At 35.1% G+C, this 16,492-nt stretch overlaps 2 protein-coding genes and 1 long non-coding RNA gene across 3 annotated transcripts in view; 2 read left to right on the top strand and 1 right to left on the bottom strand.

The window, feature by feature from the left end:
• The first annotated feature begins 118 nt into the window (after positions 1-118).
• On the top strand, positions 119-4,565 carry LOC111470847 (protein YIF1B-like). The gene is made up of 5 exons (XM_023116495.1): positions 119-347; positions 1,284-1,456; positions 2,801-2,899; positions 2,985-3,136; positions 3,860-4,565. The coding sequence occupies exons 2-5, from the start codon at positions 1,286-1,288 to the stop codon at positions 4,245-4,247; spliced, it is 810 nt and encodes a 269-aa protein (XP_022972263.1). The 5' UTR covers positions 119-347; positions 1,284-1,285; the 3' UTR covers positions 4,248-4,565.
• A 321-nt stretch (positions 4,566-4,886) lies between these two features.
• LOC111470848 lies at positions 4,887-5,400 on the bottom strand. The gene is made up of 2 exons (XR_002715120.1): positions 5,307-5,400; positions 4,887-5,235 (listed from the first exon to the last, which is right to left on the bottom strand). It is a non-coding gene; the product is annotated as an uncharacterized LOC111470848 (long non-coding RNA).
• A 7,638-nt stretch (positions 5,401-13,038) lies between these two features.
• LOC111470756 (extensin-2-like) overlaps positions 13,039-16,492 on the top strand; it is a 4,398-nt gene continuing 944 nt past the window's right edge. The window contains exons 1-3 of the mRNA XM_023116356.1: positions 13,039-13,368; positions 13,400-15,176; positions 15,645-16,492. The exon at positions 15,645-16,492 is cut by the window's right edge and continues 468 nt beyond it. Of these exons, the coding sequence (XP_022972124.1) occupies positions 13,174-13,368; positions 13,400-15,176; positions 15,645-16,492 (2,820 nt within the window). The 5' untranslated portion in view covers positions 13,039-13,173. The remainder of the gene's footprint in view (positions 13,369-13,399; positions 15,177-15,644) is intronic.

Raw genomic sequence — 16,492 nt, 5'->3', positions numbered from 1 at the left:
ATATGGGTAATGTTATTCTATCGTGCAAAATCATCCTTTATTAGTTTAATCTATATTTAATAAAATTGAAAGATATTTTAGGGCAGGACTCTTGTTATTGCCCGTAACCAAATGGTTGTCTAAATGGAGCCCGAGCCCAAGTCACAGTCTTGGCCGAGAGCCGACCCAAGTTCACGTTCAGATTCAGTCTACAACACGCTTTCTTCTCCCCTAAGCGAGGAGGCCTTGACCGGAACCTTTTCGACCCCTTCCACCGTGCCACAGCAGAGCCTTCGCCAGTCCGTTTCGCACCTTCTTTTCGTCATTTTCAGCCTGTTGATCTTCGGTTCGGTCGTGTTTTTTCAGAGGTTCGCCTTTTGTTTTTTTTCTTGCTTTGCTTCATTAGATTGATTTGTTCGGAATTTGGAACGTATGGTGTGTTTCATTTCCATGAATTGCGTGAATTTTTACTTGCTTCTTATGGTATTAGCTAGTTCTTTTCCTTTGGTTTATATTCTTATCGAACTTGAGATCTCATTCTAGTGTTGTGACAGCTTCTTATTATTTTAGGATCATAACGATTTCTGCTTTGTGAGTTCGAAGTTTTTGGGTTCAAATTGAATGTTGTGGCGCTTTTTGGGATCTGATTCGGTTTTGGAAATTGTTAATGTTGGAGTTTTTATTTATTTATTTATTTTTATCATAAAGATGAGCTTCAATTGATTTTTGGGAACTTTTTAGCATTTGAGAAAGTTGAATAAAGATTTCCCTTGGAGGTTTTGTTACCTGTAAATATTCCAAGCAAATTCCCATTGAGACACCAAATTTTAACTTCGTGAGAGGCAATGAGTGATCAAATTGAGGCTTAGCTGTAACAATACTTGCAATTTTGAATAACTACACCAATATGCTTCAAGGTAAAAGGTATATAAATTGCAACTTTGAATCCATGGTGTTTGTTTCAGATTTTTGACCATTTGTTGTGACTGCACGTTTTTCAGATTGTTGTTCTAAACTGGCCACGTTTGGGTCCCGAATCTTTACTTTGTAATCAGATTGATATCCTACTTTTTTTTGAGTTAAGAATGTTTTTAATTTGTTGATATGGTCTGTTGGTGAAAGTGTGTTTGAGTGCCGGCTTCATCCCTCATTTTAATACAATAATAACAAAGAACCAAAATCAAACTTCAAAGAGAACATCTTATATGATTCAAGTACTATACTCTTAAGTTGAAAAAGAAATATACATATACTCGTGAGGAGTGCTTCTTTTGTCTGTTGACCTTTTTTTTTTCCAAATGCAGAAATGTATAATAATGTTGAAGCTCAGTCTGCAGCTTCAAAACCTCTACCAAGCTCTCAGCCAAATCCATTTGGAAATGCATTTTATGGTGCCGGATCCGGACTAATCCGAGGTGGGCTGGGTGCATATGGAGAGAAAATATTTGGATCAAGCTCAGAGTACGTTCAAAGCAATGTGAGTACTAGTTAATCTGTAAATTTATCACCATTCAAGATTTATAGTTCAAAAAAAGATATAGATATCTATAAAAATGCAAAATCACAACTTGGTGAGCGTGGTTAGTGTTGTTTCTTACAATCCCATTACAATTTTTCTTACACAAGAAGCACTTTTTTTTCTTTTTAGTCAGTGAAAGGACATAAAGTTTAATGGCTAGGACTGTAACAATATTTCCTCTTATCTTCTTGGGGGAATATTAATGCCTCCTATGTCTGCTCAACCGTGTAAGACTTTATAAAACTACCGAATTCATATTAATTTACAAGAGCATGGAGATAGTGAACTACATACAGAACATTTTAATTTAACCATTTATACTGCCTCTTGTAATCATTGCTTCTATCCACTCTTTCATTTCTCTCCATGAACCCAAAAGAGTTGTTTCAACTGCATTTAACCTAAAGCTCCCCAGCTCTTTAAATTATGGCCAGATTGCATTTAACTTAGGTTTTTCATTGCATCTCTGTGAAAGAATCTAATCTAGGTTGAAGCTCTATGAAGTAGAGTTCCAACATACATATGTTTCCAGTCAAGTCTTAAAGTTGTATATTATGTGCCTGTGGGGTTCCACTACCTGGCTTTTATAAGGATCTCTGACATGTTATTTTGAGGACGAGTGATGCCCTAACAAAGTAAAGCAATTTTGTGGACCCTTTACTTTGAGAGAGTGACCACGGAAAAAACTGAACCGAGCTGTTATTTAAGCTGCCTAGATCCGAATTCCAAGCCCCATCATCTATTTTTTCATCGCCCCTTCAGTTTATAGTTACTTTCAATTCTCTGCTCCCTTCTCTGCTTTCAAAGATTCTAATGAACTTGGAGATTCAGTCGAAGAAGGTATGGAGCTATTGTCTTGTGTAATGGATTCAAAAGGGGAGATGAAAAGAACCTTGAGGCATAATTGCAGAAAACCTTTTGTGCGTGGAGTTCTGTTTTTAAGATATGAGAATATTTCAAAGTTCTTAAGTTGGTAAGAGGTTCTAGATCTAATTGAATTTCATGCCTATAGTTGGTGTGCCTTTTCTGTTCTTTTACGACCTAAACTTTTCACAAAATTATATGAAGACTTATTCGTAAACATTTTTTTTTATCCTCATCTCATTCAAGGATGATGGAATTGATTCTATGTTAAGACCTGGCAAGAAAGATGAATACCTTCTATTGATTGGGCACTTTGAAATTCTCAAGCATGCGCCTAAATTTTTCAGTTCACTTTTCTGTTCTCAGATGATAGAAGGCATTTTTTAGCCTTTTTTGAATTAGGTTTTCATTTTTTAATTTTATTTTTGCGATGGACAGATAAGTAGGTACTTTTCTGATCCTCAATACTACTTCCAAGTGAATGACCAGTATGTGAGGAATAAATTGAAGGTTGTCCTATTTCCATTTCTACACAGGGTATGTACTAATCTTATAATTTCTTGTTGATTTTAGTTGCCCTTACTCTCTCCTCATTACTCCTTGGCATATTGCTTTGTTTTAGGGCCACTGGACAAGAATAACTGACCCAATTGGAGGAAGACTTTCGTATAAACCACCAATTTATGATATCAATGCACCAGACTTGTACATTCCGTTCATGGCTTTCGGCACTTATGTTGTTCTTGCAGGCTTCTCACTTGGTCTTCAAGGAAAGTGAGTGCAAATACGTCTTCGGGTGTACCATCATTATAATCCTTTTTTTCTTATTTTAAAAGATGAGTGGAAAATGACAACGATTTACAACTGAACAAAAAAGAAACATAAAACCAAAGGAGCCAAAAACTCCTTCTCAACTATAGCATGACAAGAACTGTTACATGTTCCAATCTCTCAAAAGCACATTTACACAAAATACATATAAATCTTAGGTTATTTTATTTATAATTTTGACGCCCAATAGAAAGGCCCAAGAATGTTAAGTTCTTTGCCGTGGAGATCTGCATGAGCGAACACCTTTTTGGGGCCGTAGTGGTGCTCTTTGCCAAGGTGCTTTAAAGGATCTTGACAGTATCTTTTGAAGTTGCAATTATGCTTAGTCTATGGTCTAGATTTTGAGATGTGAAGGCCAAATAGTTAATAGGCGCTCATGTTCTTCCTTTCACCTAGAGTTTCCTCTGTGACCTCAGCTGCTACTTAAGAATTCAATATTGTTTGTGGCTGATTATATTGCTGATGGCGTACATGTCTTTGTTCAAGGGTATTAATGAAACTTTTGAAAGTTCAAAGACTAGCGGTTTCCATTCAACTTTGTTTTACACTTTCAACTTTTGCTGTGCTCTATCTTTCTCAGATATCCTTCTGGTATTCGTTTCAACTACAGTCAAGAATGAGAATTATTAACAATTATTATTTTTTCTTTTTCTAAAATCATTACAGGTTTACTCCAGAAGCTTTGAGTTGGTTGTTCATCAAAGGATTGCTCGGTTGGTTTATGCAAGTCATGCTGCTTAAAGTAACACTCTTATCACTAGGATGTGGGGAGGCACCATTACTCGATATCGTTGCATATGCTGGATATGCATTTACCGGATTGTGTCTAGCTGCCATAGGAAGAATATCGTTGAAATACTCTTACTATTTTCTGATGCCATGGACAGCCTTATGCATGGGAATATTCTTGGTGAAAACGATGAAGAGAGTGCTATTTGCAGAAGTGAGGAGCTATGATTCAAGCAGGCATCACTATCTCTTGCTCTTTATTGCCTTGGCTCAGTTCCCACTCTTCACTTGGCTTGGCAATGTGAGTGTCAATTGGCTTATATAAGTACAATGTTTCTGTATTTTATTTTTATTTTTATTAGAAGCATGTCCTTAGCCATCTTTAGCTGTTAGCAAAACCTTATGAGGAGATCAACAAATAACTGCTCTTTGTGCTTCTAGTTTACACGATTGTAAAAGTTTTTGTATTGGTTTCTTCTACAGTTCATTAGAATTTTAGTTTATTGTTTTCTTTTACCTCTGAAGAAAAGGTAGGAGGTAACTTGCTGATGATGATAAACATGTGTCATAGTTTCCTGTTGGGTGATCTGAATATGAACAATATATAATGTTATCTTAATGCATAGGTAGAAAATCTTGAGGATGCTTTGTGTATATGGACGTTTTTCTTTTCTTGCTACGACCTTACTTGAACAAGATTTGTTCTATTGGTGTTACAATTACTAATAGAATAATATAAACACATTTTCTTGTTATCGAAATCTTTTTAAATTCTCTTTTGATCATGAAAGATGTCTTGAGGATAAGGTAAGAAGTTTGACGGATTGAGTGCCTTTGCCTTTTATCAGCTAAATAAAATTTATTATGTGTCTTTTTTTTTTATATAATTTATAAAAAATTAAAGAAATCAAAGCGTTACCCAATGAGATATTAAATATTTATATTTTCATGGTTCATCAAATAACAAGATAAAAAATTAAAATTAAAATGAAAATATGTAGATATTTATAGAATTTAGAGACTCTCTCTCTCCCTATACGATGGCATAAAACATTTCATTCTCACAATAACCCTTGATGGCAAACTAATTGTGAGCCTATAAACCCTAATTCCAAGCTTCCTTTTGGTCATATCGTCACAAATTCCTCCGACCACTCCACTAGCTGATCGCTTGACCTCTTTCATCGACCTCTTCAACTTTCCCTTTAAACCATCATCTATCTTAGTGAAGTTGTACCCTTTTAAAAAATCTCGTCGTGAACGCCAAAACTCCCGATCATGACGCTTATTTACTTCGTAACCTTGCATGGCACCTGCATGAGAACAAAACTAAGAAAAGATGCGTCGTTTTAGCTCAATTACAGGTAGATCTAGAAATCTAAACCTTTGATCTTCTGGGTAATGAAGGTTATAACACCGTACACGTTGGCTGACAAGATGAGCTTATCGGTAAATGAATATGAATAACACCACACACACATATATATATACACACACGTTGATAAGTACTTCGATGTCCAACTTCTTTCTCTTCTTATTTTAATAATTGTTTAGTTTGGTAAACCAAAGAACATTTTTGTCATTGTGTGTGGTTGTAACTCTCTTATTCTTTGTGGCTAACTTCACAAACACTCAAATGGAGAAATGTTAAGGTGGGTTAAGTTTGGTTTAGGTTAGTTAAGAGTGGTGGAACCAAAATTAAGACCTTTTAATAATGTATTTAATTGAAATTTGTTGCCTTTTTTACACCTTTTTTTAGTCTTCAATGCTCATGAAATGTGTAAATCTTCATTATAACTTAAAGATTAGATCATGAACCTTACTAATTACTTTATCTACCATAAACCAAACGATTTTCGAATCAATGATGAGAAATGAGAATAAAAAAAAAAAGACATCATTCTATTATCAGGATCGCTCTCATTCGAATGTGATCTTAATTCATTCATGTACCCCTTCTTTACTAGGATGTCACATGCTCACCAACTTTCGCCTTGGTTCGTCCTTGAACCACATCTTATTGGAGGAGGTATCACTGTGATACCATTCATAAACGACCCATACCCAAGATTCGACACCTGATGACCCCAACATTCTCCTACATCTCTTGTCACATGATTACATTACCTAATACTCGCTTCTTAAGAACGAAAACTATTTTCATAGACCAACACAAGTTCATCCAACGTGTTTTGTCCCACTCATGCATTTTAGAAAAAAATCTCCAAGCAAAACACATTTAACTATGAAGTTCCTAGGATTAAACTATCAGTATAGATAGTAAATTTCATTTTCTTTAAACATTTTTTAGTCGTCTTATCATTTGGATCATTTTCATTCAAATGTCGTCTCAATTTATTCATCTATTTCTCTTTTATTAAAGGTATAATATTTTAAACACAATATCTTATCAAAATAGAGATAATTATTTTTTATTATATGATCATAATCATATAAATATTAAATACATTGTATGTATGCATGCATATATCTATTGATGTTGAGATTGATGTACCCATGACTCCACGTGTCTCCTATAATTGAGGACACCCTTTGCTATAGCCGCCTCATTTGTCGTTTTCTCCATTTTACTTTTTTCCTTTTTCTCAGAAAAAAAAATTATTTAAACATTTTTTTTATTTTTAGTTTTTTAAAAATTAAATTTATTACTGCCAAAATGCACCAACAATTTGAAGTTTAATTACGTGGCATAGTATTTAAATTTTTTAAAACTCAATTACATCATTACATTTTTTTATCATACTAAAGTATTTAATTATTTTTTGTCCACAATAATTCACCTAACATAAATATCATATTCATGCATAATTCCATTCACAAAAAAAAAAAAAAATAAATAAAAAATAACATACGCTTCGTGGGATCTCACAATTTATCCTCTTGGGTCTCAACGTTCTCGTTGACACAGCACCCAGTGTCTAGCTCTTAAATCAATTGTAACAATCCAAGTCCACTACTAGTAGATATTTTCTACTTTTACCTGTTACATATCACTGTCAGTCTCACAGTTTTAAAATACGTATGTTAGGGAGAGGTTTCTATACCCTTACAAGTAATACTTCATTTCCTTCTCTAGCTAATGTGAGACCTCACACATCATCCCTTTCAAACACTGGAATCCACTCATACTCAAATAGCGTTATTGCCAGTATGCAACCAAAACCGATTTATACTCAAATAACGTTGCTACTAACCGGTAGTCAATAGTGCCGTCTCATAGAGTCCTCTAATAAAAAAAATTTGTGGATTGAATAAACAAATTATTATTTTATAAAAAAACCAACAAAATTAGACCGGACAACACCCGTATAAAATAGCAAAATATAAAAAGCGAGGCTCTTGGATCGACATGTCGATATTTATTTTTAAAACAGATAATTCACTTAAATTGAATAATAAATTAATTAAAAAAAAAAAACAGGTTTGAAAGACAAACGGTGTTATGTAGTGTCGTTCCCATATATTATGTGAGAGTTAGCAGCCCAACATGTTGTCGCCATATATTTAAATAATATATATTTATGTATAAATATTATTTATAATTATGATATTAATGTATTATATAAAATCTGTCGTTTTGTGTAAGGGAAAGAATCTCTCTATCTAATTATATGATATGATTTGATTTGTGGATATACATCTTTTATATGAAAAAACATAATTAATTAGCTCTCAACCATCAACAACTTCGAACGTTCCTTGTACGACGATCGTTAGATCTTCATAAACAGTAGCGACACAACGATCTTCTTATGCACATATTAAGTCACATAGCCCGCTTCGTCGTTATTGAAATGTTTTAAAAAAATTATATCAATAAACACGTTTTTTTTTCAGTAGCTCATCATAAAAACTTTATAGTTAATCGTGTTGGAGTATTAACTCGAGCATGGAGCAACATTTCTTCTCAGATTCTGTGTAGAACGTCTTAATTAAAACTTTAGCATCCATTTTCTCGATTAGTGTGAGACTAATAATTTCAAGTCAAGATTCAATTATTAATGATTTATTGATGTGACTTATTTATTATTTTATTGTTTTGATATTAGGTGGAGTTAGGCTCATATAGTCTCATATTAATGTTTTTCCTTCTCATTTACTCAAAGAATGTCACAATTTATTCATATTCATTCAAAATCTAACGATGACAAATTTCCGTTTAAATAGTTATCGGCTAGAATTAGAGATGTTTATAGGCCCCGCTTCTTATTTTAATGTTCAACCGATGAAATTTTTTATTTATTTTTGTGAAGTTTGTGACTATCATATTTTTCCCGGGAATTTTTTCCCATTTTGTAATATTTAAAAAAATTAATAGATATTTTTTATTTTTAAAAACTTTCGTTTACCTTTAATATATATTATTAAATTTGTACCTGAGTTTTGATATTTTTATATAAAAATGAGGTAGGGCAGGACAGGGTCGAGGACAATAACATAAAATATAATCATGGTATCTATAACACAGATTTCTCTGCCCATTTGAGATGAATTCAACCCGGTTCAACTTTTATGATTTAGGTTGGATAGTCTGAATGGATAAGATAATGAAGTGATATGAAGACGGGTTTAGAAACTAAAATAAAATATTTTAAAATTATAAATTAAAACAAAATTTAAGAAGATAATTTAAAAATATGGATGAACATCATATGTTGTTTCCATATGAAGATGATTTGAATAAGAAGCAAGTAGAAGAATGTGTTGATGATGGGACCAAAATGAATACTAATTTAAGGATTTTTCCTTCCATCTCTATCCTATGTTCTAATTAAACACATTATACAAAATTTTATTACTTTTCAAAAGAGTTGTTGAGTCGCAAATGACGCAAAAGATTCCAATTAGGTTGTTTTTTTTTTTTAATTGTATTTTTGGGACTATTCTACTTTAGGAGAGTCCTACGAAAGGGAGGATTCGTGTCCTACCGACAAAAATATGGGCACTATACGAGAAGAATATTTGTAGTGACTCGAAAAAATTAAATTGGGTGTGAGATATGCATTTTGTAACTGTGAGGCTGACTGCGATTCATAACGAGCCAAAACGGACAATATCTATTAGCAATGAGTTTGGGAAGGATTATGAACTTATTTGAATTGGGTTCGGTTCAGAAAAATGAAAAACTTTATAAAGTTAGTCTGTTCGTAGATTTTCATAAAATTAGATTGAGTTGAATCGAGCTAAACTTTCAAAATATATATTGAAATTAAGCGACAAATTTTAATGTTTGAAAATAAATAAATAGATATTTTACGAACCCAATCCCGACACAAAAAAATTATTTTGACAGAAAAATTACAATATTTATTCGAACTTTGTCATTTTAATTGTATTTTAACGTTCAAACATTTTCTTTTTTCTTAGGATAAAGATTTGAGTTCGTGACCTCTAAATTGAGAAAATGAGTTCAAATCATCAAATTCTCGATCAAATTAATTTTCTCAATCCATTTTGGTAGACAATGACAATTATCTCTCTCGAGTTAACATATTTATGAAAAACGTTATGTAAACCCTACTCGAGTTAACGAGTTATGTCATACATGCACGTTTTTCTAATTTATTAGCGAGATTCTAAAGTATTTTTAATATTCCCCCGTTTATACTTTTTCTTCGGTAGTGATGACAATATACAAGATGAGAGACAAGTACGTTCTTGATATTTTAAATTTTATTTCTTACTCGTTTATTCTACCTGCTTATTCCGATAGAGCCTCATAAAGTAACGAGAGCAGTTGAGAAGCTTTATATTGCCGAGCCGAAGGCTAGCATTTTTGTACGTGATTATAATGTCACGTCGTCTCGGCCCTTCAACATTCAACAATATCCACAGCTAATTTTAATATTTAAAAAGACAGTAGCTTTAATTTACTAGGAATAAAATAATGATTTTTATTAATATTATTTACTTGCATGCTTAAAATTTTTAAACCTTTTGATTTAGTCTTGTTTATAGCCTAAACAACAATTTTAGTCTTTTTCATTAACATTTTCAATAAATTAATTCATTAAAAAAAAACCGACATAAACACGTCTTCTACCAAATGTCTACAAGAACATTTCGTGAACGTACAAATTTTTATATTGACGGTTCATGAAATAATTTAAATCTTCTGATTTTATATCTAAGTTTACTGTACATTATTTTAATAATTGACCTAAGTAAAATTTTAAATATTCGTATAATTGCTCTTATATTATACTTCAAATGCGTTGACAAAATGAACGAAGCATAAAAATTACGAGTCATTGAAATGGTCACACCAATGGCTCATATAAATTTCAAATATCTTACCGTCGCTCATCGACAAAACCCTTAAAGATGATTAAATTTTTTTTAATTTAGTGCAAATTGTAAGAGAGGCGACATCATTCGTTAATTAAGTTAGACCAAGCCTCTTTGTTTCTCTCTCGAGTAAAACAAAAGCGATAGTTGACAAAAGTGATAGTTGACTTTTTTTTTTTTTTTACGACTTTGAGGTTTGAATTATCTTATATCTGAGTTTTCGATTACGAACCGAGATTATATTTAAATGAGAGCGATACTGAGGATAAAATGACTAAAAAGTACTTAAAGAAAATGAAAATTACTACTCTATACTAATAAGGTGCACCTTTCTTTTCGATGACTCAATCATAGAAACTCGCATATTGGAAGGACTCGTGTTGGTCTGTGGGGATAGTTTCTACTCTTAAGAAGTGAGGACTAAGTAACATGGCTATGTCTCAGGTGATGTCGGAGCTGTCATATGCAACTCTGTCATTTGGTCGAGTAACTGAGGTAACTAATTAAGAAGTTCCCTTGTTTTTTTTTTTTTGAAAATTTGGGTAGACGGAATTACCCTTCATAATAACTTCATCGTGTAATATAAATCTTTTACGCATGGTTACGTAATATATATTCTAAAAAGAAAAAACAAACAAATAAAAAGGACGATAAAAGTATTTCCGAAACAATTTTCAAACACGAGCTTAGGTCTAAGAATAACATGTTTGTCGTGGGTATGTATACTTAAAAATCCCGATCACTTTCGATACTTTATAATTGAATTTAAAAAAAAAAAAAAGACATACCAAACCCTTAAACAAAAAAGGGATAATCATTTCTTTTTTCAAAAGAATAGAAAGAAAAGAAAAAGAAGCAATAAATGTTGTGTGTTAGGTGAAGGCAAAGATCATATAAAAAACGACCAACTTGTTTTTAATTTTACAATACATAATTATCTTTTTATTTTTTTATTTATTATAATTCTATTTTTAGTTCTCGACTTTTAGATAATGTCGTTGTATTATTGTAGTGATAAAGTTGATAGCATAACTCGAGTAATTTATATTTAACGATATAAAATATAGTATAATGTCTTAATTTAATATAAATGAAAATGATTAGAGACAAAAATGTAAATTAATAAATGTGTAGGGATAATTTTTAATTTTAAAGTTTTTAAAATTTAAATTAATCTAAATTAGGCATAGACAGCCAACTAGCCCAAGCCACCACATACGAAAGCCGCCTTCTCCAGCCGGCGCTCTTTGACAGCCACAAATTTACAATTGATAAACCAAAGTGAAATTACATTATTGCCCTTTTTTTTAGTAATTTTGATGGAATTTTAAAATAAGTATATTTTTTTTTAATTATTATTATTTTCTTTTTTATAAAGAAAATAAGAAAAGTAAAAGAAGATTAGTGGTGGGGGTAGAAGGGGAAAAATGGAATTTACTATTATTATTATTATTATTTTCTTTTTCTTTTTTTAATGTTAACCCCACCAAGCCATGTGCTTCAATTTGGCAAGTCATTTGATTTATCTCTATTATTTGTGGATTATATTCTTTTTTAATTTTATTTTCATATTAGTAAAAAATGTTATTTCTATGTATAATCCCATTTAAATTAATTAAAACATACTATTAATATTTATAATTTTTTAAAAATAAATAGTCATAATTTGTAAAAATTCAAAAGGGTAATAATTTGAATTATAAAAATGTGGTCCATAAAATTATTTGAATTATAAAATTTTTAATTATAAATTTAAGACAAGGGGGAGTGGGAGTGAAAATTATTCTAAATCATGAAACAAAATAATTAAAAATTACCAAAAAACCATTATCGAGTTCAAAACATCTATCATTTTTGTTGCCATTCTCGTCTTTCTATCGTTATAATATATCGTAAAAATCTAAATACCTAGAAGTTAGTCACAGCTTAAATTATCGAAACGTAGGGTTTCATGCTTAGAATAGTTGTCATCTTTAACGTCACTCTATTTTTACACTCTTTTACCATTCCTAGTTTCCATTTTTCACCGACGACGTCTCATCATCCAGCTATCTCTATACTTTAACTCAACGTTTTCATGTTGATAGTTACAAAGCCAACATTGAGGCAATACACACCGAATGAGTGTCATATTAATCCCTAGGGTTAAAAGAGAGAAAGCTAATGAAATTTGAACGTGAATCTTAATTTAGTCCTATTTCATGAGTTGTTCGGTCATTCTTCATTATTTTTTGTCGCCCTTATATATATTTAAAAATTATAGAAAATTATTATTTTTATTTAAAGAATTAAGATATATATATATTATTAAAAAAATTTAAAATTTAGAAATCCAGACACAAAGGAATGGAGGCATAAACAGCCTAAATAATGCCACCCAGCAAAACTCCAAAAAAAATTCCTTTTTTTGTTAAATTATTTTTAAAAAATCCATTGAATAATTTATTTTTTGAAAAAATAATGCATTTGCTACACATATATGTAAAGAGATTTGATCCAATGGTTTGAATTGTGCCATGTATTGTCCCACCGTGAAATCCCCACCGCTCATCTTGTGGGCGACTAAGCAAGTCAATAAGGGAAGAAAGGATTAAGATCGTATAATTGAAATTAAAATGTTTAATTAAAGTTAAATTAGGTAAATAAAAAGGGAATTAGTTATGGATTTAAATTATAAAATTAAGAACGCCAGCTTGCAAAAATAAAAATTAAAGAGAAACTGATGAATTAATCAAAAGAGAAACTACTTGGAATTGGGCCCTTTATGTGATTATAAATATACTTTACTTTCATGCAATTCTAACACAATCACTAAACGAAACCAAAACGGTTTCTCTCTCCTTCTCTCTTTCTCTCTCCTCTTCACTTTCCCGAGAAAATATCTGAGAAAATCCGGGAAAATTGGCTTGAGAAAGAGAGGTGAATTTTCTCTCCACCCGCCCATGAAGATCCACCGTGGCGACCCCTCTTGGGGTCGTCTTTGCCCTCAATTTCTTATGGCATTGGCCGTACTTCTTCTTTCTGCTAATGTAGGATTGGTTGCCGGTGATGCCTACGTGTATGCTTCTCCTCCACCGCCGACCTACGAGTATAAGTCGCCGCCGCCACCGACCTACTCTCCTCCTCCGGTTTATGAGTAAATCTCCACCGCCTCCACCACCGTATTACTACAAATCCCCACCACCACCATCGCCGTCTCCTCCTCCACCATACTACTACAAATCTCCACCACCTCCAGTGTATTCTCCCCCTCCACCGTACTATTATAAGTCTCCACCACCTCCGGTGTATTCTCCTCCTCCACCCTATTACTACAAATCCCCACCACCACCAACTTACTCACCTCCACCTGTTTATTCCTACAAATCTCCACCACCACCAACTTACTCGCCACCACCAGTGTACTACTCTCCACCCAAGCCCTACACACCGCCACCGGTTTACTATTCTCCTCCACCAAAGTCGTACACTCCACCCTACTACTCACCACCAAAATACTCGCCGCCACCAGTTTACTACTCTCCACCACCCAAGGCGTACACTCCACCCTACTACTCACCACCAAAATACTCGCCGCCACCGGTCTACTACTCTCCACCACCGAAGTCATACACTCCACCCTACTACTCTCCACCAAAATACTCGCCACCGGTCTACTACTCTCCCCCACCGAAGTCGTACACTCCACCCTACTACTCACCACCAAAATACTCGCCGCCACCAGTTTACTACTCTCCACCACCCAAGGCGTACACTCCACCCTACTACTCACCACCAAAATACTCGCCGCCACCGGTCTACTACTCTCCACCACCGAAGTCATACACTCCACCCTACTACTCTCCACCAAAATACTCGCCACCGGTCTACTANTCTCCCCCACCGAAGTCGTACACTCCACCCTACTACTCTCCACCAAAATACTCGCCACCGGTCTACTACTCTCCCCCACCGAAGTCGTACACTCCACCCTACTACTCTCCACCAAAATACTCGCCACCGGTCTACTACTCTCCCCCACCGAAGTCGTACACTCCACCCTACTACTCTCCACCAAAATACTCGCCACCGGTCTACTACTCTCCCCCACCGAAGTCGTACACTCCACCCTACTACTCTCCACCAAAATACTCGCCACCGGTCTACTACTCTCCCCCACCGAAGTCGTACACTCCACCCTACTACTCTCCACCAAAATACTCGCCACCGGTCTACTACTCTCCCCCACCGAAGTCGTACACTCCACCCTACTACTCTCCACCAAAATACTCGCCACCGGTCTACTACTCTCCCCCACCGAAGTCGTACACTCCACCCTACTACTCTCCACCAAAATACTCGCCACCGGTCTACTACTCTCCCCCACCGAAGTCGTACACTCCACCCTACTACTCTCCACCAAAATACTCGCCACCGGTCTACTACTCTCCCCCACCGAAGTCGTACACTCCACCCTACTACTCTCCACCAAAATACTCGCCACCGGTCTACTACTCTCCCCCACCGAAGTCGTACACTCCACCCTACTACTCTCCACCAAAATACTCGCCACCGGTCTACTACTCTCCCCCACCGAAGTCGTACACTCCACCCTACTACTCTCCACCAAAATATTCACCACCACCGGTTTACTACTCTCCACCACCAAAGGCTTATACTCCACCTTACTACTCCCCACCAAAATACTCACCACCACCGGTTTACTACTCGCCACCACCACCCGTTTATTACTCGCCACCACCAAAGGCTTATACTCCACCCTACTACTCACCACCAAAATACTCGCCACCACCAGTTTACTACCCTCCAACACCAAAGCCCTATACTCCACCATACTACCCACCACACCACCACTTAGTTTTCAAGGTGGTCGGAAAAGTCTATTGCATCCGATGCTATGACTGGGCCTACCCCGAAAAGTCACACGACAAGAAGCACCTTAAAGGTAATTTCCAAATTAATTTTCATTAATCAATTTCATCAAATTCAAATTCCTTTTTTTTTTTTTCTTTAAAACCAATCTTTAATTTCTATATTTTTTATTTTTAATATCAATTTCTTGAATAGCTTGCTTCTAAATTTGGTTACCTTCAAAACCAAGTCAAAAATTGAAGATCTTTCTACAAACCCCACAAACAAAAAGACATACTTTAATTGATTAATGCAATTTTTATTTTAAAATTTTTTAAAATTCATATTTACGAATTTGCCCTCCCACCGTGAGATAATAAAAGGGTATCACCATCCATATGGATGCTATCATTGCCTCAATTATTTCACATCAATACCCAAAATAATAAATATTTAATAAACATTATTTATTAAAGTAGGGAAATAGTGGTAGGAGTTTGTAGAGTAAAATATTGCTAGAACGATGTCGTTTTGTAATTATTTATTTATTTATTTATTGTAGGAGCTGTTGTGGAAGTGAGTTGCAAGGCAGGAAAGGAAGAGGTAGTAGCTTATGGAAAGACTAAGAGCAATGGCAAATATAGCATTGAAGTTAAGGGATTTGACTATGCTAAATATGGAGGCAAGGCTTGCAAGGCTAAGCTCCACGCACCCCCGAAGGGCTCGCCGTGCAACATCCCGACCAACCTTCACTGGGGCAAGGTCGGTGCCAATTTGAAGGTTAAGTCCAAGACTAAATACGAGGTTGTGTTGTACGCCAAGCCTTTTGCTTATGCTCCAAAGACGCCCTATCATGAGTGCATAAAGCCTAAGCCTTACTATCCACCTCCCTACGTCTACAAGTCACCACCACCTCCTGTCTACTCTCCTCCCCCGGTGTACTATTACAAATCGCCTCCTCCTCCAGTGTACTCTCCTCCTCCAGTGTACTACTACAAGTCACCACCACCTCCAGTGTACTCTCCTCCTCCGCCGTACTACTACAAGTCACCACCACCTCCAGTGTACTCTCCTCCCCCACCGTACTACTACAAGTCACCACCTCCTCCGGTCTACTCTCCTCCCCCACCGTACTACTACAAGTCTCCACCTCCTCCAGTCTACTCTCCTCCCCCACCGTACTACTACAAGTCACCACCACCTCCTGTCTACTCTCCCCCTCCACCGTACTACTACAAGTCACCACCTCCTCCCGTCTACTCTCCACCCCCGCCATACTACTACAAGTCACCACCTCCTCCCGTCTACTCTCCACCCCCGCCGTACTACTACAAGTCACCACCTCCTCCCGTCTACTCTCCACCCCCGCCATACTACTACAAGTCACCACCTCCTCCAGTCTACTCTCCA

The sequence above is a fragment of the Cucurbita maxima genome, unplaced genomic scaffold (assembly GCF_002738345.1).
Source record: "Cucurbita maxima cultivar Rimu unplaced genomic scaffold, Cmax_1.0 Cma_Scf00047, whole genome shotgun sequence".
Lineage (NCBI taxonomy): Eukaryota > Viridiplantae > Streptophyta > Magnoliopsida > Cucurbitales > Cucurbitaceae > Cucurbita > Cucurbita maxima.
This window is presented reverse-complemented; position numbering and strand designations above follow the sequence as displayed.